The 22,970-nt window shown below is 39.0% G+C and overlaps 1 protein-coding gene and 1 pseudogene across 13 annotated transcripts in view; one reads left to right on the top strand and one right to left on the bottom strand.

Moving 5' to 3' along the window:
* Window positions 1-22,970, top strand: part of DOCK7 (dedicator of cytokinesis 7) — a 220,722-nt gene that overhangs the window by 12,018 nt on the left and 185,734 nt on the right. For all 13 annotated transcript variants that reach the window (XM_046006342.1, XM_046006260.1, XM_046006266.1 and 10 more), the window contains exon 2: window positions 17,296-17,401. In XM_046006342.1, coding sequence (XP_045862298.1) covers window positions 17,296-17,401 — 106 coding nt within the window. The remainder of the gene's footprint in view (window positions 1-17,295; window positions 17,402-22,970) is intronic.
* Window positions 9,651-10,246, bottom strand: LOC123947210 (annotated as a pseudogene).

Consider the following 22,970-nt stretch of genomic DNA (forward strand, 5'->3'; position numbering starts at 1 on the left):
TGCTTTGACTCTCCTCTTTTCCTGTCTTCACATTCTTTCTCTGACTGGAGAGCAATTTCTTCGTCTCACCCTCGTAGAGCAGTTACAGCTTTATGCAGGCTCTCTCTCTCTCTCTCTCTCTCTTTTTTAAAGACAACTTTCTTGGGGCGCCTGGGTGGCTCAGTGGGTTAAAGCCTCTGCCTTCAGCTCAGGTCATGATCCCAGGGTCCTGGGATTGAGCCCCGAATCAGGCTCTCTCTTTGGCAGGGAGCCTGCTTCCCTTCCTCTCTCTCTCTCTGCCTGCCTCTCTGCCTACTTGTGATCTCTGTCTGTCAAATAAATAAATAAAATATTTAAAAAAAAAAAGACAACTTTCTTGAGGCATACTTTTTTTTTTTTTAAAGATTTTATTTATTTATTTGACAGAGAGAGATCACAAGTAGGCAGAGAGAAAGGGGGGAAGCAGGCTCCCTGCTGAGCAGAGAGCCCGATGTGGGGCTCGATCCCAGGTCCCTGAGATCATGACCTGAGCTGAAGGCAGAGGCTCAACCACTGAGCCACCCAGGCGCCCCGAGGCATACTTTATATACCATAAATTAATTCATTAAAAAAGTTTTTTAAATTTATTTTAAAAAGATTTAATTTATTTTAAAAATATTTTATTTATTTATTTGACAGAGAGAGGTACAGCGAGAGAGGAAACAGAAGCAGGGGGAGTGGGGAGACGGAGAATCAGGCTCCCCACCAAGCAGGGAGCCCGATGCGTGGTTCCATCCTGGGTCCCTGGATTATGACCTGAGCCTAGGTACATGCTTAATGACTGAGCCACCCAGGGCCCCTACATTTTTTTTTTTTTTTTTTTAAGATTTTATTTATTTATCTGACAGAGCGGGAGAGCACAAGCAGGGGGAGCAGTAGAGGGAGAGGGAGAAGCCGGCTCCTTACTGAGCAGGGAGCCTGATGAAGGACTCGATCCCAGGACCCTGGGATCTTGGCCTGAGCTGAAGGCAGATGCTTAACCATCTGAGCTACCCAGGCACCCCTAAATTAATTCATTTTAAGTGTACTGTTTGATGATTTTTAGTAAATTTACAAAGTCGTGAAGCCATCACCCACAATCCAGTTTTAGAGCATTTTCAGCACCTCCCCAGATACCTTGTAGCCATTTATTCTCTATTCCCAATCCAAGTCCTGGGCAACAACTACTGTACTTTCTGTCTGTCTCTCTCGAGATTTGCCTTTTCTGAACATATGAAGCCCTTTGTGCCTGGCTTCCTTCACTTAGCATAACATTGCCATGATTCATCCATGGTGTGGGATTTATCAGTACTTTACTCCTTTTTATGGCTTAATAATACTCCATCGTGTTTCTGTAGTACATATTGTTTATTTTTTCATCAGTTGATGGACATTTAGATTGTTCTACCTTTTAGACATTGTGAATAGTGCTGCTATGAACATTCATGCACAGCTTTTTTTTTTTTTTTTGAACACCTGTTTTCATTTCTTGTGAGTATATTCCTAGGAAAGGAATTGCTGTGTCATCTGGTATTTTATGTTGAATTTTTTTAAAAGATTTTTTTTTTTTTTAAGATTTTTTTTTTTTTTTATTTTTTATTTATTTGACAGAGAGAGATCACAAGTAGACAGAGAGGCAGGCAGAGAGAGAGAGAGAGAGGGAAACAGGCTCCCTGCTGAGCAGAGAGCCCGATGCGGGACTCGATCCCAGGACCCCGAGATCATGACCTGAGCCGAAGGCAGCGGCTTAACCCACTGAGCCACCCAGGCGCCCCAAAAGATTTTTTTTTTTTTTTTTAAAAGAAAGAGAACATGAGCAGGGGAGAGAGGGAGAGGGAGAAGCAGACTCCCCACTCAGCAGGGACCCCAATTTAGGACTCGATTTCAGGAACCTAGGATCATGACCTGAGCCAAAGGCAGACACTTAAACTGAGCCACCCAGGTGCCCCTCTGTTGAATTTTTTAAGGAATTGGGACATTTCCACAGCAGCTACACCATTTTACATTTTCATCAGCAGTGTATGAGCCTTCACTCTTTTCCACATCCTGGTAACACTTGTTAATTGTTTTCTTTTTGACTGGAGGCATTCTAATGAGTGTGAAGTGGCATTTCATTTTGGTTTTGATTTGCATTTCCCTAATCATTTGTGATGGTTTTTCTTGTGCTTATTGGCCAGTCACATATCTTCTTTGGTAAAATTTCTATTCCTATCCTTCGCTCATTTTTATTTTATTTTTTTTTTTTTAAAGATTTTATTTATTTATTTGACAGAGAGAGAGATCACAAGTAGTCAGAGAGGCAGGCAGAGAGAGTGGAGGAAGCAGGCTCCCGGCGGAGCAGAGAGCCCGATGCGGGGCCCGATCCCAGGACCCTGAGATCATGACCTGAGCCGAAGGCAGCGGCTCAATCCACTGAGCCACCCAGGCGCCCCCCTTCGCTCATTTTTAAATTGGGTTATTTATCTTGTTTTTGAATTGTAGGAGTTTTTTTATATGTTCAGAACACAAGTCTTTTATTAGATATATGAATTGCAAATATTTTCTCCCTGTCTGCTTTGTTTCTTCATTTTCTTAATGGTGACATTTGAATCACAGAGATTTTAAATCTTGATGAAGTCTGATACATCTTTTTTTTTTTCTTTTGTATATTATGAGTTTGTTTTTATTCTCTAAGACTGCTTAATTCATGGTCAAGATTTCCTTCTCTGTTTTCTTCTGAAGTTTTTATAGTTTGGCTCTTACTTTAGGTTAATGATCATTTGCATTGATTTTTGTGCATAATGTGAGATGAGGATCTAAATTCATTTTTCACGGGGCGCCTGGCTGACTCAGTCAGTGGAGCGTGCAACTTTTGACCTTGGGGTTGTGAGTTCAAGCCCCACATTGGGTATAGAGGTTACTTAAAAATAAAAAAAGTCTTTACATTCATCTTTGCATGTGACTGTTCTATTGTAACACTCTTTGTTGCAGAGATTATTCTTGTCTAGTTGAATTGTCTTGGTACCTTCAAAAATCAGGTGACCATAAATGTGTTTTTTTTTTTTTTTTTTAAAGATTTTATTTATTTATTTGACAGAGAGAGAGATCACAAGCAGGCAGAGAGGCAGGCAGAGAGAGGGGAGGAAGCAGTCTCCCCGCAGAGCAGAGAGCCCGATGCGGGGCTCGATCCCTGGACCCTGAGATCATGACCCGAGCCGAAGGCAGCGGCCTAATCCACTGAGCCACCCAGGCGCCCCAAATGTGTTTATTTTTTATACTCAATTCTATTTCATTGAACTATGTGTCTATTCTTAACACTGATACCATATCTTTTTTTTTTTAAATATTTTATGTATTTATTTGACAGAAAGAGAGACAGCGAGAGAGGGAACACAAGCAGGAGTAATGGGAGAGGGAGAAGCAGGCTTTCCGCTGGGCAGGGAGCCTGATGCAGGGCTTGATCCCAGGACACCAGGATCATGACCTGAGCTAAAGGCAGACACTTAACCGACTGAGCCACCCAGGTGCCCCAGTCTTGTACTTCTTTTGTTAAATGTGTTTCTAAGTATTGTTTCTGATGTTATCATGGTGGAATTGAAAAATTATTTTTGATATTTCATTGCTAGTATATAGATACAATTGATTTTGAACTTACATCCTCTGCCTTTGCTGAACTTATTAGTTCTGGTAGTTTTTTTGTGGATTCCTTAGGTTTTTCTGCTTACAGGATCATGTTTGTCTGTGAGTAAAGAGTTTTATTTCTTTCTTTAACATCTGAATGCCCTTAATTTGTTTCCATTTCTTTTATTTTTTTAAAAAGATTTTTATTATTATTTATTTATTTGACAACAAAGATCACAAGTAGGGAGAGACAGAGAGGAGAAGCAGACTCCCGGCTGAGCAGAGAGCCCGATATGGGGCTCGATCCCAGGACCCTGGGATCATGACCTGAGCCAAAGGCAGAGGCTTTAACCCACTGAGCCACCCAGGCACCCCTGTTTCCATTTCTTTCCTTCCTTCTCCTGGTGCACTGGCTAGAACCTCTAGTACATTGTTGAATAGTAAGAGCAGGCATCTTTGCTTTCTCCCCAGTTAAAGGAGAAAAGCATTCAGACTTTCACCCTTAAGTATGATGCTGTTTGTAGGCAGATGCTGTGGTAAAGGGAAGGAGAAGACAAAGATTTGAGAAGTATATGAGAGTTAGAATGAACAGGACTTAGCAACTCATTGTATACAAGATATAATTTGTATGTTTGTGGGAGATTCTGGCTCTTTTTTTTATGAAGTAGGGTGGAATTGAAGATAAATTTATCTCCTTTTGGGAAGATTGACTTTTTACAGTAAGAGGTTTTCTCCCCCTCCCCGTTTTCATTTTGGTTGGCAATTTCAGATCAGTTTTAATTTTTCCAAATGCTAAATTTTTAAATTCTTTTTTTCTGTAGTTTTAAGTTAATATGTTCCATGAACTGGGAACAATGTTATTACCACGTTTTTGTTGAGGAAATTGAGATATGGTAGGATGCTTTAGATCAGAGTGATGGAGATAGCCATGTCTCTTTCATACAGCTCTTTAAATCTTTGACTAAAATGTTATTCCAGAATCGTGTCAGATGGGATACATGAGTCATCGACATCTTTTTTTCTTTATCCTTCCCAAAAAGGGATTATGTCTTAAATGTTAAGTGTATTATATAGAAAGACTGTTTCTGTTCTTTGGTTTCACAAATCATCCTCTCTGTGTTTTTGTTTCTTAGGCCTTTAGTGGCTTCTGGCCCATTGTGAACCTGAATTCTTAAAGAATTTAACACAAGCTAACTGACAAGTGACAGGGACTTGGAAGAAAGTTTTATTTAGCCATACCTGAAAGATAGGAAGCAGATCATAACAGTGGTGGTGGTTGTAATTACAGTGTTCCTATTAATATGTTAGTGTATATACTAGACATTTTCACTGAGTATCTTTAGTTGACCTCATAGGCTAGGTTTTCAAGAACAGAGAACTCAATATGAACTGTAGCTAGAATCATTTACCTTTGGAAACTTGCTTCTAAGGAAAGAGGCATTAGGAGTTTAATGGATCTGAATTCAAACTCTGTCTATTTTTCATAAGCTTGGAAAAGTTACTTTATTTTTGAAATTTATCTAAAAATACCTGTTTTTTTCTGACTATAACATAATATATGGTGCTGCAGAAAATTTGGAATACAAAAGGCCCAAAAGAAAAAATAAAGACCATTCATAATTCTAGATTTAGATAAAAATCTCTCTTGGAGCTTGCATTCCAGTCATAATCTTTACAAATCTAGAAATAGCCTAAATGTCTACTAATAGAGACTGCTGGTTAAATATGTTCTGGTTCACCCATTTTCTAAACTCTGTAGCAGATCGAAAGCTGGAGAGCAGTTTTTAAGAGTGGGGGCTCTATGTTCAGATCTTGGCTCGATTCCTTATTAGTTATCTGAACTTAACCTCTTGATACCTAAAGATCCTAATATAATGCCTGCTTCCCAGAGTTTTTCGAGGATTAAATGGGGAGTAACAAATCTAATGCATTATACAGTATCTGGCATATAAGTTGTAAATGCTTGATAAATATTGCTAGAGGATTATTAATTTTATGTGCTGATATGGAATGATTCCCAAGATATATTAAGTCTATAATGTAAGGTATCAAGAAAAGTTTTTTTTATTGTATGATGTCACATATGGATATTAAAAAGTAGACACAGGGGCGCCTGGGTGGCTCAGTTGGTTAAGCAACTGCCTTCGGCTCAGGTCATGATCCTGGAGTCCTGGGATCGAGTCCCACATCGGGCTCCCTGCTCAGCAGGAGGTTTGTTTCTCCCGATGACCTCTCTCCTCTCATGCTGTCTCTCTTTCATTGTCTCTCTCTACCTCTCAAATAAATAAATAAATAAAATATTAAAAAAAAAAGTAGACACATTTTGGGGCGCCTGGGTGGCTCAGTGGGTTAAAGCCTCTGCCTTCAGCTCAGGTCATGATTCCAGGGTCCTGGGATCGAGCCCCGCATCGGGCTCTCCGCTCAGCGGGAAGCCTGCTTCCCTTCCTCTCTCTCTGCCTGCCTCTCTGCCTACTTGTGATCTCTGTCTGTCAAATAAATAAATAAAATCTTTAAAAAAAAAAAGTAGACACATTTTTCTTTCTTTTTTTTTTTTTAAAGATTTTATTTATTTATTTGACAGAGAGAGATCACAAGTAGTCAGAGAGGCAGGCAGAGAGAGAGGAGGAAGCAGGCTCCCTGCGGAGCAGAGAGCCCGATGTGGGGCTGGATCCCAGGACCCTGAGATCATGACCTGAGCCGAAGGCAGTGGCTTAATCCACTGAGCCACCCAGGCACCCCTGACACATTTTTCTTGAAGGATACCTGATAAAATATTAAGGGGTTACATTTAGGAAATAGGATTGAGGATAGGAGATGGTGGAGAGATGTATTTCTTGTTTTTACCTCTTTGTGAGGTTCGAGTTTTTTAATGCCAGGTATATATTCCTTTTGTTTACTTTTTTTTTTTTTTAAGATGTTATTTATTTATTTCACAGAGACAGCGGTTCACAAGTAGGCAGAGTAGCAGGCAGAGAGAGCGGAGGAAGCAGGCTCCCTGCTGAGCAGAGAGCCCGATGCAGGGCTCTATGTGGGGCTCGATCCCAGGACCCTGGGATCCTCCTTTTGTTTACTCTTTAAAAGATGTCTTCCTGGGATACCTGGCTGGCTCAGTCAGTAGAGAATGTGACTCTTGAACTCAGGGTTGTGAGCTCAAGCCCCACACTGAGTGTGAAGTCTACTTTAAAAAAAAAGAGACCTTCCTTTATAGATTTATTTTCTTTATCTTTTTCCTCTGTGTTGGAAAATCTTATTTCTCTGCTACTTGTAATAACTTTATTTACATAATTGTAGAGTTTGAACATAGTTCTGGAACCAGCCATTTGCAGGTAGGTTAAATAACAGACTGCTTTGAGATGAGTAAACATATCATATATCTTGTTTCAAAGGAGTTTCTTGTAGAATAGGGGAGCATTGTGTTTCCGTGTTTCACTTAATAAATGGGATAATGATGTCAGCAAGGCTCTTACAGAAACGGTTATGTATTTAGAATTCTTCTGTGGATTCAGATTTTTCCCCTCAGCAAATATTTACCTATTTGACAGTAGTAGATAAAAAGGGATACTTCCTTGGCCTTTTCCAATCAATTAGAAACAACTGTACTTACAAAAGACATTTGGAAGATTTATGTATTGAGTAGTCTCTAAATTCATCCTTCTACCCTATCTCCTTTTCTCTCTCTGCACTCTTGTATCTGTGTCTGCATGTCTCTCTCTCCAATGTCTCAGATACTGAGACATCACTGCCCTAAAGATTAATGGGATGCAGGTCCTATCCTTAAGAAGTTCACATCAGTTGTTCTGTTCTAGCATTCTTTCTGAACTACTTTCCGGGGCCGGGGTGGGGGGAGAATTACGATTTTTTTCTCTATTCCCATTTTTTCACTTCAGCTTCGAAAACATTAAAGTACTAGGATGTGCCAGGCATTCTGGTAGAGGGTGCAAAGGTAAATGAAGTCCCCCCTTTTATTGCTTTGTTTCTTTCAAGGAGATAGGAAAGTAGATTTCAAAACAATTTGATAGATGTTATGTCTATAATATTGTTTGGTTATGACAATGAGTTTTTTTTTTTTTTTTTTTAGTTTTCATTTATTTATTTGAGAGAGAGAGAGCAAGAGAGCGAGAGAGCATGAGAGAGGAAAAGGTCAGAGGGCGAAGCAGACTCCGATGAACCTGAGAGCCCGATGCGGGACTCCATCCCAGGAGTCTGGCATCATGACCTGAGCCGAAGGCAGTTGCTTAACCAACTGAGCCACCCAGGCGCCCTCTCGACAGATAGTTTTTGATAGAAAAGTGCCACCAGATTGAGTTAAAGAATATACATTTTCTTTAATGGCAGAAATTTACCTGCCTTGAGACATTTATACAAAACAGGAGCCAGCGTAGCATACTCCAGAAGTAAAGATTCCTTGTTCTCCCTAATTCCTCAAGGACGTTGCAAAGGTACCTCTGAAGTGTGAGAATGTGCCAGACCTGAGAGCCAAATTCTTGATCCTTCACTGTTCCTTTTCCCTTCCACCATACTTTCCTATTTGAGAATTGTGTTAGTATTCCAGAAGAACCTGCTTTGCAATTTATGTGCTTATATCAAAGAGAACGTTTATAAACATTGGACTTTCCTGCTGCTGTAATCAGACTCTGTGTCAGCAAGTCCAGGTTCTTAGTTCATGGTGAAAAGCAGTCTGGCCAGTCTGCTGCCTGTCTAAATGAGCTCCCTGGTAACTCCGTTTCCTTGAGTGTATACGGATACACATGAGTACTTAGAAAGCACAGAGGAGGCGTAGCTAACCTGAGTGGAACCGAACACGTAATCAGGCAGGGCATTCTGGAGGACACGATACTCTTCGTGAAGAGGACTTGCCTCATCTGTACTCCATAATTAGTTTGCTAGTTTTGTACATTTAGATAGAGTAATAATAACTGAAGAGTTTAAAGCTAAATTACTGGCATCATTTGCATCTCTAAGATATAAGGACATTTCCTGCATTACTGTAATACTGTTTTCACACATTTAAAAAAAAAACAATAATTCTTAATAATGTAATACCTGCCCATGTTCAGGTTTCTCATTATCCCCAGAAATGTCTTTTGTAGCTGGTTTGTTCAAATCAGGATCTAATTAGGAACCATTCATTACAGTTAGTTATATCTCTTAAGATTTTTTCTTTTCCCCCTTCTTTTAAGTAGACTGTACTTTTTTTGGTCTGAAGTCGCTTTTTTTAACACTAAAACTTAGCCCACTGTCTTTATTTATTTATTTATCCATGACACTGATTTGCTGAAGAGACTTACAGTGCATAATGACCTGCCTTCTGGTTTTTATCTGATTGCTTCCTTTGGCACCAGCTTGTTCTAGTGTTCTCTGTAGATATATAGTTTGATTCAATTCAGGGTAAACATTTTTGGCATACTTAGTATCATACTTAGTAGGTGACACAATGTTGCATTTCTTTAATAGATTGTTTTTGTTTTTTTCCTGGTAAATTATTGATTTATTCAATGTCACTGCTACTCCTAGTAAAGCCTTTATTTGCAGGAGGTAGGCAACTGTATTAGATGGTAATGAATATTTTTTAAAAATTACAAATAGAAAAATATGACTGGGCATTATATCTAAGGTGACTACTTTGTGATATTTGACATGTGTATGTATACACACACATCACACACACATACATACCTACATATACACAGACACATACATACAAACATAATAGATTACATATATCCTGTATTGTAATGTAAGCCTTACTTTGTCCTCTGGATCCTACTCAGAAAAGGTTGACCATTCTTAGTCTAGAGGAACTGACTCATTGTTTGTGAGCTGCTGTATCTCTGCACTCCTTGGCATGAGAACACCTTATCAAGGTAAATTCCCATCTATTGGCATGGATAACTCTTTACTGTTTCATATATTGGGAAAACCATGTGTGATAACACAACGGAACCAACAGCTGCCATCATACCAAACTCCATGCTGTATCTTGGTTTAGGTTCTTAAATATACTCCTTTGAGTTTCCATATTCATCCCAGGAAGGATTCAGGGCACTCCATTTTTATGTTGTTATTTGCAAACGCTTTTGCTTTGCTGGTTCTTGTATTCGGTGTTCATATACTTGTGAGAAGAGGTCCTCTTCAAATTTTGTTCTGCCTAGGTAAACAGTTTCCCACCTTATGTCTCCATTTCTTCTCTGTGCTTTAGATACATGGACTACATGCGGCCATCAAAGTACGCTGGGGGTCTGGAGGCTCGTAGAGCTTTATACTCCTCCTCCTTTTATATTCTTCGTATAGAATGGTCAGAAAGTGGCTTCTGTTCCATAGAGTGTCAAGGGGCTTATAGTTAAAGAGAAGAAAGCCTTTGATGATTAATATGGGAATTTCTTAGCATTTCCAGAGTTTGTTGGTAACAGTGAGTGTCTTGGGCTTTTTGTCCAGCAGGAAATGGTGGGTATCATTTTTTCCATGTTGAGTGCTTTAAGCACATCATACTGCAGAAATCCATCTGCATTTGTCTCTCTCTCATACTCTGGCTTAAAAAAATCATCCTGAGATATGATGCTGCAGTTTGGAAGGTAGTTCTGCAAATTCTTAGCCATGTTATCTTCCTGCCATTTGTCACAGTACTAATTCCAATGACAAATGTTTTCATGATGAGCTTTGAAAATCATGTTTTCCTGAAGTTTCCAGGTGTCATTTGGAGTCCTCCCAAGCAAAGTGACAGAAGCCCATAGTCCCTCCTTCCACACCTCTAATCTATTATTTTCTAATCTATTGTTTTCTTTGTTTTGCTTCTCTTTATCTTTAATGCCAGCTAGACACAGCGGTAGAACTGTGATTCAGCCCATCAGTCACCAGTCTTGGGCTTGGATAGTCATAGCACTGATCAGCTGTTCTTTTCCTTTTTCCTTTGGGGATTTTTAGCCAGACCTTTTTTGCCTTGTCTCTGATATAGTCTCTTACCTGGTATAGTCCATGGTATATCCTCTTACCCTTCACTTCTTCCCTGACTTCTATTTCATATGTAAACAGTTACAGTTCCAAGAGATCTTATTTTCTTATTTGACATAGTACATTGCAGCTACTCTTTGTGACTTTATAGTAGAAGCTCACACTCTTCTGTTTTGTTTGAACTCTCCTTACTTATCTTTTTAATTAACATTTATTTATTTATTAGTTATTTTATTTTATTTTAAAGATTTTATTTGTTTATTTGACAGAGAGAGGTCACAAGTAGGCAGAGAGGCACGGAGAAGCAGGCTCCCTGCTGAGCAGAGACTCGATCCCAGGACCCTGGGATCATAACCTGAGCCAAAGGCAGAGCCTTTAACCCACTGAGCCACCCAGGTGCCCCAGTTATTTTATTTTTTAAGTAAGCTCTGTGTGGCATTTGAACTCAGGACCCCAACATCAAGAGTGGTAGGATCTATAAGGCTTCCCTCTCCTTACTCATCTTTAGTAAGGTTTTACTTCTGGTCCCATGAAGAATGAGTAGAGATCTGAGAGGCCCAGATTGGTCTTTCTGGATATCATGGGTTAGATGGGGCATCTGAAGGTGGGAGGAGGGTAGAGGAAAAATTAAATAGAATAGAATTTCCCTCAGGATGTGAGTCGTTTATTGTTTATTTCCAGTGTCCTGTGGTGAATGGCCTTAGTGTATTCTTTTGTGAAAATTGTAATGCATATTGACATAAGGTGGGGGGTGGTGGGGTGGTGGGGGTGGGGAGCTTGTAGAAATGGTGAGAGTTGGTAAGGAGACAAATAGGTCAAGTATTCAATCATATTCTTTAGGGAGCAGAAGAAGGTATTCTCTTATAATTTAGGAGCATAAGTAACTATGGAATTTTTGACCTATCCTTTCCACTTTGCAGTTAATATATTTTATTTTATTATTTTATTTTTTTATTTATTTTTATTTTTATTTTTTAAAGATTTTATTTATTTACTAGAGAGACAGAGATCACAAGTAGGCAGAGAAGCAGGCAGAGAGAGAGGAGGAAGCAGGCTCCCTGGTGAGCAGAGAGCCCGATGCGGGGCTCGATCCCAGGACTCTGGGACCACGACCTGAGCCGAAGGCAGAGGCTTTAACCCACTGAGCCACCCAGGCGCCCCTACGGTTAATATATTTTTAAAAAGATTTTATTTATATTTGACAGAGAGCACATGAACACATGCACAAGCAAGGGGAGTGGCAGAGGTTGAGGGAGAAGCAAACTCCCCGCTGAGCAGCGATCCTGATGTGGGGCTTGATCCCAGGAACCTGAGATCATGACCTGGGCCGAAGGCAGACTCCCAACTGACTGAGCCACCCAGGTGCCCCTGCAGTTAATATTAATGGGTTATTAGAAGTAAAAAAGACTTCCCTGTATTTCCCTACTATAGAGCTATCATTAGGAGTAGGGAAAATTATTATTATATTGTTACTTTTAGGTTTTATTTATTTGAGAGAGAGAGAGAGAGCACAAGTGGTGGGGAGGGGCAGAGGAAGGAGAAGCAGACTCCCTACTGAGCAGGGAGCTAAATGCAAGGCTCCATCCCAGGACCCTGGGATTATGATGTGAGCTGAAGGCAGATGCTTAACTGTCTGAAACACCTAGGTGCCCCAGAGTAGGAAAAATTATATGGGAAAAGGCAGTCTACAGTGGTCTTTGTTATCCACAATTTCACTTTCTGAGATGAGCCTCAGTCAGGGAACAGATGCTCCTCCTCCTGCAGATTCGGCATCTCTCTTCTCAGTAGTAGACTGATGCCCCTTACATCATCTCATCACAAAGGCATTTATCATCTGTCATCACGAGAAAAAGAGTGAATACAGTATAATCAGGTATTTTGAGGGACCACATTCACATAACTTTTATTACAGTATAGTGTTATAATGACTCTGTTATTGTTGTTAATCTCTTACTTTGCCTCATTTGTAAAGTAAACTTTGTGGTAGGTATGTACGTACAGGAAAAAGGATATAGATAGGGTTAGGTACAGTCTGCAGTTTCAGGCATGCATGGGGATTTTGGAACTATTCCCCATGAGTAAGGAAGGACTACTGTCTAGTAAAGAATTTTAACTAATACCAGGAACTATATTCGTCATATTTTTTGTCTTGCATACTTTGGACCATAGTATGGTTAAGAGATATTATTTTTCATTTGGGAAAATTTCCTCACTACCATTCCATGAAATCTTCTCATACATCTTCTCAGTGTAAATACATTCCTTGTTTCATTTTTATTCATTTTTATTGCTGTTATAGCCCATTTTAGAAATGCTTTTTATTTTTAAATTATTACTTTTTTTCTCTTTTTTGGAAATTATGTAATGTAGAAATAAGATAAATATTTGTAGCATGGGGTTATCTTTTGTTGTATGTCTTTGTTAGTCAAGAAAAGATCATCTCTTTTTGAGGTAATCATATTTCATTTATTTAAAGTTTCACTGCTTAACATTTTCTGAAATCAGGATATGTGTTCCAATTAATTGATGTTATGGTGGTTAATTGGCAAGGTTTTTCTTTATTAGCTGTACATGAAGTAATGGCAGATCTTAATAATTAATGACATCTTGAATTTGATGGAATTCTGGTAACTCATGGTTTAACCCCAGAAACAATGAGATAATGCAGAGATTGGTAGACTGAGTTGAGTAGCACTGAGGAAGAGACACATCAAGAGACATAACATAGTCTAGAATATTTATTCTACATCTTTTTATGAAAAAGCTTTTTCATATTCTCATCCAAGTCTTGACAAAAGGATCAGGAGATTTTAAGGCCTTTAAATGCAATAAAGAACACACAGTATATAGGCTTCATTAAAAGGCCCACAGGGAGGGGTCCCTGGGTGGCTCAGTTCATTAAGTGTCTGACTTCAGCTCAGGTTGTGATCCTGGAGTCCCAGGATCAAGTCCCACATCGGGCTCCCTGTTCAGTGCAGAATCTGCTTCTCTCTCCCTCTCTGGTCCTGCCTGCTCTTTCTCTGTTTCAAATATATAAGTAAAATCTTAAAAAAAAAGCAACAACAACAAAAAATGAGTAAAAGGCCCAAGGGGAATCCCAAACTGAAATGAACTTTCTTGTCTTTTCACATCTGGTGGAAAGTACAGAGATTTCCCTTATATGCTTCCCCAGCAAGTTTCCCTTATTTATTTATTTTTTTAAAGATTTTATTTATTTATTTGAAAGAGAGAGTGCATGTAAACACACATGCAGGGGGAGCAGCAGAGGGAGAGGAAGAAGCTGTTGATCTCTGTTGATCAGGGAGCCCAATGCAGGGCTCAGTCCCAGGACCTTGGGATCATGATGTGAACTGAGGGCAGACCCTTGACCGACTGAGCCACCCAGGTGCTCCAGGTTTCCCTTATTTTTAATTTTATTTTCTTGAGTAGGCTCCACACCCAGGGTGGAGCTTAAATGCGGGGCTTAAACTCATGACCCTGAGATCAAGACCTGAGCTGAAATGAAGAGTCAGGATGCTTAACCCATTGAATCACCCAGGTGCCCCAAGTTTCCCTTATTATTATTTTTTTATAAGATTTTATTTATTTATTTGATGGACAGAGATCACAAGTAGTCAGAGAGGCAGACAGAGAAAGAGGAGAAAACAGGCTCCTTGCTAAGCAGAGAGCCGGATGCGGGGCTGGATGCCAGGACCCTGGGATCATGACCTGAGCCGAAGGCAGAGGCTTTAACCCACTGAGCCACCCAGGTGCCCCTCCCTTATTATTAATGTCCTGCATTAGCGTGGTACTTTATAATTGATGAGCCAATATGGAAAAATTTATTATTAATGACAGTCCATGGACTACATTGGGTTTACTTTTTGTATTGTACATTCTGTTGGTTTTGACACATGCATAAGGACATCTGCTTACCATTATAGAATCATACAGAATAACTCATTGCCCTAAAGATTCCCTCTACACTACTTACTTATCCCTTCCTTTTCCTCCCCCCCCAACCCTGGCAACCCTGTTTTTTTTTTTTTTTTAATTGGTTTTATAGTTTTGCCTTTTCCAGAATGTCGTATAGTTGGAATCATACAGTACACAGGATTTTCAGAATGGCTTCTTTCACTTGCAGTATTCTTTGAAGGTTCCTCCATATCTTTTGTGGCTTAATAATGTATTTCTCTTTATTGCTGAATAATTTTGCATTGTATGGATGTGTCTCAGTTTGTATATGCATTTACCTGTTGAAGGATAAACTTCTAGGTTTTAGTAATTATGAATAACAGGTTAGCCTTTTATAAAACACAGAAATGGTCTAAAGTACCTAAAATCACCATTAAAAAAAGCTGAGCTAAATCAGTATCTTGAGACTTACTTTTTTTACCTTTGTATCAAAAATTTCTAATTGAGTAATAAGCTCAAAAAATATGGCTCAATAAATATGTGTGGAATGGTTGAACATGAAAAATGAAAGGAGGTCTGGAAGAGAAGGTGGGGGAAAAGATCACAAATCTGGATAATTTTTGGAAAATGAGATTGTTCAGAAATTCAGCTGGAGATTTGGATGAGGACCAAGATGTTTAGGGCTCTGAATTCAGACTCTGGCTTGATAACAGTGCAGAAAGTTATCAGGCTGTCCCGGAAACCAGGTCATTAGACCTATTTTAATTTATTTGCAGTAGAATGATAGGAGAAAGTACGGTTTAGTTTTTGGAAAAGAGTAAAAAATCCCAGAAGGCTAGTTTTATAAAATAAGGAAGTGAACAGTCAGTGATCATAGTGTAGAGGTTAGATATTGACTACAGAAAAAGAATTGCACAAAATCTGTGGATGGTGGTGTTTATTTTGTGTTCTTGAGTTGTAATTAAAAGTGATACTAATGTTGTGCAAAAACAATGAATACGGTTACGCTGAAAAAAAATAAATTTAATAAAAAGAAGTGATACTAATGTGAGGAAGTTAATAGTTACAGGATTTGGGACTCATTGAATATTTTGTTTTATAGTTTTGTGAAATATAAGGAATATGGATACTGATGAGGTATGAAGTCATTTGAATTTCTAAAATATTTTTGTTTTAGAAATGCTATGTAAATAAATTTGAAATACTAGTATGCCCCCAAGGGTTAGCTTGAAGTGATGAAACTTTTAAACTCTAATCCTAATTGAAATAAACTTAATCTGTTGTATTGTGGTAATGCTTTTGTGTTTTACTTCATTTATCAAAAAGTTCAGGGGCGCCTGGGTGGCTCAGTGGGTTAAATAAAGCCTCTGCCTTCGGCTCGGGTCATGATTCCAGGGTCCTGGGCTCGAGCCCCACATTGGGCTCTCTGCTCAGCAGGGAGCCTGCTTCCCCCGCCCCCCCCCCCCCCCGCCTGCCTCTCTGTCTACTTGTGATCTCTGTCTGTCAAATAAATAAATCTTTAAAAAAAAAAAGGACACCAGGTGGTGGATAATAGGGAGGGCACGTACTGCATGGAGCACTGGGTGTGATGCCAAAACAATGAACACTGTTATGCTGTAAATAAGCAAATAAAAATAAATTAATTAATTAAAAAAAAAAGGACAGTAATACTGTATTACTGTTAAAAAAAAAGTAAAAAAAAAAGTTCAGTAATACTGTATATTTCATAACCAGTCACCTGTTTTGAATGTTGCATGTTCAGTATTTTAGGAAAAACATTGATGAATGAAACCACTGCCTCTGTTTATATAGAGCATACATAAAATGTGGAAAATAACTAGGAAGGAGGAAAATGCATTAGATTATAAATGCTCTAAGAGTTTTAATGAAGGGTGGTATTATTTTTAGTTGGGATGAGCTAAGATGTTTGTATACATGTCTTGGTATTTGAGTTTAGCCTAAAACTAGTTAAGAATTGAATTTGTGAGTATAGGAGAGAAATATCTTTGTGGGAAGCAATTTATATTTACTCACAAGAATTTGGGAAAGGACATGCAAGGCTGGAAAGGTAATTAGGGTCAGATTATGGAAAGACATTAATGCCAGAGTATTAAGGATGATTTCTACTAGTTAAGTAAAATTGAGAGAGCGTTTTCTGTAGCATGAATGAGGAGCTAGTGATATTAGAAAGGAAGGAGGAGTTTTTTTCCTCCTAATTCTTTGTTTATAAATATTTTAGAATTTTATATCCTTAAGATATGTACATTTTAATATATATGTACATATGTATATATATGTATATATATGTGTGTGTATATATATGCATATATATATATGTCTTATTATAGCTTCCTGCTGTGTTGAAAGCCAAAGTATGTTTCCTGAAATGCCAGATATAAAAAAAGCCTTCTGTAAGTTGGCTGTCACTTTTGTGACATCAGCACAAGATGTTCTACTGTATTATAGGCAGTATTTACCGAAGTATCTTACGAATTTATGGCCCTGTTGATACTCTGAGATTTTGTTGGTTTTTATTTTTTTAATTTTTAAAAATTTTTTAAAAAAGATTTTATTTTTTTATTTGACAGACAGAGATCACAGGTAGGCAGAGAGGCAGGCAGAGAGAGAGGAAAGGAAGCAGGCTCCCTGCTGAGCAGAGAGCCCAATGCTGTCTGTGCTCAATCCCAGGACGCTGGGATCACGACCTGAGCTGAATCAGAGGCTTTACCCCACTGAGCCGCCCAGGCGCCCCGAGATTTTGTTGGTTTTTAATGAATATTTAATATACTTAGTTTGCCTCCATTATAAATGTGGTTGTTTTCTTTTTAAGTAAAATATTTACTTTCTTTGTTATAGAACTGTGGCTGCTGAAGTCAGGAAGCAGATCTCTGGACAATACAGCGGTTCTCCTCAACTGCTCAAAAACCTCAACGTTGTTGGCAATATATCCCATCATACCACAGTAAGTAACATGTTTAAAATATGGGATGTTAACTGGCACGTTACTGATGAGGCCATGAAAAAATAGTGCAAAGACGAGCCAGTGGATTGGGTTCCATCACTAGTCTCATAATGTTATTTGTTGCCACCCTTCTCTTTCCTGAAATTTGAGTTGGGTAATAGGGTGAGGAGGTGTAATACAGTCAACTCTGAAACTCTACCTTCAGGATTTATCAACTCTGGAATTTTATAGTGAAGACTCCCCGGATCCAAGGTGATTCATTACAGGAAAATTTAGGAATCTATTCTGGGAATACGTACTGAAGGAAATACTAAATAATTACATAGATTTGTAGTATTTTCTGTCCCCTTTTATAAAAGGGAATATACAAATAGTGAATCATTGCCTTAACCAGTTACTATGTCAGAATCATAAGCATATGTGTTCTTATTAAGGAAACTGGCATGTGAGGATAATTAATTTTTAGAGAGAAAGCTTGAGCGGGTGGGGAGTGGGGGTTGGGGGTGTGGGTGGAAGAGTGGAAGCGGGAGAGGGAGAGAGAAAATCCTAAGCTAGCTCCTGCTGGGGCTGGGTCTCTTGATCCTGAGGTCATGAGCTGTGCAGAAATCAAGCCAACCAGGTGCTCCAGGATAATCAATTTTGATAAAAAACTGGTACTTACTAGTTATAGTAAGAATATGAATTAGAAATATATATCCATTTGTCAAAAACTAAAAAAGTAATTAAGAGTGACTTGGGTAGGGGTGCCTGGGTGGTTCAGTGGGTTAAGCCTCTGCCCTCGGCTCAGGTCATCTGCTCAGCAGGGGTCTGCATCCCCCCCCCCCCCCCCCCCCCCGCCTGCCTCTCTGCCTACTTGTGATCAATCACTGTCTGTCCAATAAATAAATGAAATCTTAAAAAAAAAAAAAAGGTGGGGGGTGCCTGGGTGTCTTACTGGGTTAAAGCCTCTGCCTTCAGCTCGGGTCATGATCTCGGGGTCCTGGGATCGAGCCCCACATCGGGCTCTCTGCTCAGTGGGGAACCTGCTTCCTCCTCTCTCTCTGCCTGCCTCTCTGACTACTTGTAATCTCTATCAAATAAATAAATAAAATCTTAAAAAAAAAAAAAAGGAGTGACTTGGGTAGAGTTATGTATTAACACTTCTTTCATTTAGGTAAGAAAGGATACCAGTTATTTTTTTTTTTTTTTTAAAGATTTATTTATTTGACAGAAATCACAAGAGAGGCAGGCAGAGAGAGAGGAAGGGAAGCAGGCTCTCCGCTGAGCAGAGAGCCCGATGTGGGACTCGATCCCAGGACCCCGAGATCATGACCTGAGCTGAAGGCAGCGGCTTAACCCACTGAGCCACCCAGGCGCCCGAAAGGATACCAGTTATTAAAATACATTGTATGCCAGAACATAATAGTTTGATTACCTTGTGATAACATGTTTATAATGTTTGCATTATTAAAAATTTTAAAGATGGAGTTTACATTTAACAACAGTAACACATTGATTGGAGAAGTTTTAGAATATATGCATTTGTAGGTGATTTCAATGTACATGGAGGTGATCCTTTTAAAACCCTCTCAGAGTTTTGAACTCCTTTTTTATGCTGATATTCTATATCCTGTGTTACACCTCAGCCACTCACTTCTGTAGTCATGCCCTAGATTTGGCCATTATAAATAATCGTGACCCCTCTGTAATCTCAATTTTATGTTTCTTACTCTCTGGCTACTGCTTCTTACCTTTCTTGGTCTCTTGTTCTGGTATCCTTCTTAACATTTGTTTTTATTTTTAAGTAGGCTCCACACCCAGTGTGGATCTCATGACCCTGAGATCAAGAGTCAGTCGCATGCTCCCTGATTGAGCCAGCCAGGTGCCCGTCTTTTTCTGGTATCTGATTCCAACTGTCCTTTACCCCCAAAACCTACAATCCATGGTCCTACTCACTTTTTCCTGCTCCTCACACTCTCATGTTTTCTTTTCTCTCCTTACCAAACTTAAATTATTTGATGATCATTGTAATGACTCTCTTGCATGTAACCTTGAATTCCTTAACTTCTCATTTCACTGTCACAACCTCAGTGCTGTTCAAAATCCAGCTCTCCGCTTAGTTCATACCTGCACTTGGGCAGCTGAGTGTGGCTGGAGAAAAACATAATCCTAATGACTGGTCTTCCTCAGTTTATGAGCGTTCACTCATGAAGGCTTTAACATTTCCAGGCAGATAGTATGTTTTCCTAGTTCATTCATTTCCCCACTGTTACAGTTTGCTTATTTCATGCCTCCTATTCTTAACCCCTAATCGCTTTTTCCCATTTTTACTCCTCAGATAATTTGGCTTCATATTGCACTTGTGAAAATTGAAGCAAGTCAAAAAAGAGCGTCCACATACTCCTATCACCATATGTATTCACCAGTTGTCATCTGTACCCATGTAGTCTACCTGTACACCTGTGACTCTAGGTGAACCACTTGTGGACAAGCGGAGGGATGAGTCAGTCCCTACTTGGCTCAGTTATTGAAATGCACCCCTTTAGTAATTCTCCCTTCTCCTTTATCACCTTTCCTCCCTATTTACCCAGTCATTCCCATCAGTATACAGGCATGCTGTTATTTCTCCCATTTAAAAAAATCCTGTTTTGCGCTACTTTTCTACCTGTCCCCAGCCCTCTGTATTTCTTTGCTCTTCTTTGCAACACAGTTCCTTCAAAGGATTGTCAGAGCTTGCTGACATCAGTTTGTCTTCTTGTATTCTCTTTGATAAAGTATTTTTAACTTTTGAGAATCTTTAAACATACATAGAAACAGAAAGACAAGTATAACCATTGATATTTTCTTACTTAACAACAACGCTGTTATCACACTTAACCAAAATTAACAGTAATTCCTTGGTATCATCTAATATCCAGTACCTGCTAAATTTCCTTGATTATCTCATAAAGACCCTTTTATAGTTGTTTTATTCAAATGGAGTTCCACATAAAATCCACAGATAGCTCACTTGTGCTAAAACAAAAATAAAAACAACTGGGGCGCCTGGGTGGCTCAGTGGGTTAAGCCGCTGCCTTCGACTCAGGTCATGATCTCAGGGTCCTGGGCTCTCTGCTCAGCGGGGAGCCTGCTTCCCTCTCTTTCTCTATGCCTGCCTCTCTGCCTACTTGTGATCTATCTCTGTCAAATAAATAAATAAAATCTTAAAACAAAAAAAATAAAAACAACTAAAGTAGTTTCTTCCTCCCCCAACTTCTAACTTTGTTTTTATGCCATTGAGCTTATTGAGAAGATTGAATTAGTTGCCTTATAGAATTGTCCGTTTTTGGAGATTTTATGTTTGCTTCCTTGTAGATTTGTTTCTCTATCTCCTTCATTCCCTGTAGCTGACTAGTATTCTGGTTCAACTTTTTTTTTTTTTTTTTTTTAAGATTTTATTTACTTATTTGACAGAGAGAGATCACAAGTAGGCAGAGAGGCAGGCAGAGAGAGAGGGGGAAGCAGGCTCTCTGCTCAGCAGAGAGCCAGATGTGGGGCTTGATCCCAGGACCCTGGGATCATGACCTGAGCGGAAGGCAGAGGCTTTAACCCACTGAGCCACCCAGGCACCCCTCCGGTTCAACTTTTTTGACATTTCTTCCTTATAGACTCATTTCTCTATCATTCATATTTCCTCTAACTGATTAGATTCTGGTTTAACTTTTTTTTAACAGCTTTATTGGAGTTTGAATCACACACCAAATAATTCAGCCATTTAATTTACAAATCAGTGGATTTAATGTATTCACAGATGTATGCAACCATCCCCACAGTCAATTCAGAACATTTCATCACCTCAGAAAGAAACTCTTCATCTGTTACCAGTTAACCTCCCATCCCCAGCCCAAAACAACCTCTGTCAAGTACCAGAACTTTTGATGATGCACCAGAAAGGATTGAAAGAGATCTTAACACTAAATATGTGCTCCAAATCCCAACACAATAATAGTTGAAGATAGTGTGGTAACGTTGCCTGTTAGAGGTTCTGTAGTGCTTCACTATTGCTTCTCATCACCCTTTAACCCTGCTTACAGCCCAGGCATGCTCTTTTTTTTTTTTTTTTTTTTTTCCAAAAGATTTTATTTACTTACTTATCAGAGAGAGAGTGCAAGCAGAGGGAAAAGCTAGGCTCCCTGGCAAGCAAGGAGCCGATGCAGGACTTGATCCTAGGACCCTGGGATCACGATCTGAGCTGAAAGCAGCTGTTCAACTGACTGAGCCACCCAGATGTCCCCCAGCCACAGACTTTTAGAAAATCATGTTGTAATCTCTTCCCTTGGGTCAGTAAATACAGGATCTTTCCTTGGAGTCTTGCAAAATAATTTATAGTTATAATCAGCTCATCACCGCATTCCAAGACTAACCCAAGCAGCTGTCTCTGTTGGGCATCAGAGGGAGGGGAGGTAGTTGTAGCAAAAATAAACTTGATTCTGTGATCCAAGTCTAGCTAACATCGCCTCTAGAAAGCCAGTGACCTGTGTGAATTTGGGAAACAAGATCGTTTTTTGGTGTTTTTAAGAAAGTGTCACAGCTTCCTTCCCTTCCCTAAGACTTACTCATGTTTGGTTTGTCATTCTTTGAGGAAAGACTAATTTTGAATTAGATATATGCAAGGACTCCCAGCTTTTGTCATCATTTTCATTGAATATTCATTTGTGACACTTTGAATCCTGAAAGGTATGCTGCCCTAGAAATAATACCTGGGCAGAGAAACATGACCTAAAATTTTTTTTTAAAAAGTTCACTTCAATCTATTTATCTGTCTATCTATCTGTCCTGTCTGTCTATCTATATTGTGGTAAAATATATATAACATAAAATTTATTATTTTAACAATTTCTAAGTATATAAATCAGTGGCATTAAGTATATTCACAATATTATGTAATTATCAACCCCACCATCCATCACCACTGTCCATTTCCAGAAGTTTTTCATTATCCAAAACTGAAACCCTGTAGACCCATTAAACAATAATTTCCAGTTGCCCCCTTCTCCCAGTCCTCAGTAACCTCTGTTCTATTCTATAAATTTGTCTGTTCTATGTACCCTATAAAGTGCAGTCATATAATACTTGTATTTTTGTCTCTGGTTTATTTCACTCAGCATTTCTTCAGAGGGTTGTCCATGTTAAGACTCAATAATATACCATTGTATGTGTATACCACATTTTGTTGATCCATTCATCTGTGAGTTGTTTCCATGTTTTGGCTGTTAGTGTATCACTGCTGTGAACATGAGTGTACTGCTTGAGTCCCATTTGCAGTTATTGGGTGGAATACCTAGACTTGGAATTAGATCATCTGGAATTCTAGTTTTTGGTATGATTATTTGGGAACATTGAAAGGCTTCTGATTTCTTTATATCCTCTCCTATACTTGTTTTCCATTTTTTTATAATAGCCATCATAATGGGTGTGAAGTAGTATCTGTGTTTTTGATCTGCATTTCCTTCATCCCACAAATGTTGTTATGTTATATTTTCATTTAGTTCAACATATTTTTTAAATTTCACTCTTCAGACTTTTACAATTCATGGCTTATTTGGGAATA

This window comes from Meles meles, chromosome 1, assembly GCF_922984935.1.
Source record: "Meles meles chromosome 1, mMelMel3.1 paternal haplotype, whole genome shotgun sequence".
Lineage (NCBI taxonomy): Eukaryota > Metazoa > Chordata > Mammalia > Carnivora > Mustelidae > Meles > Meles meles.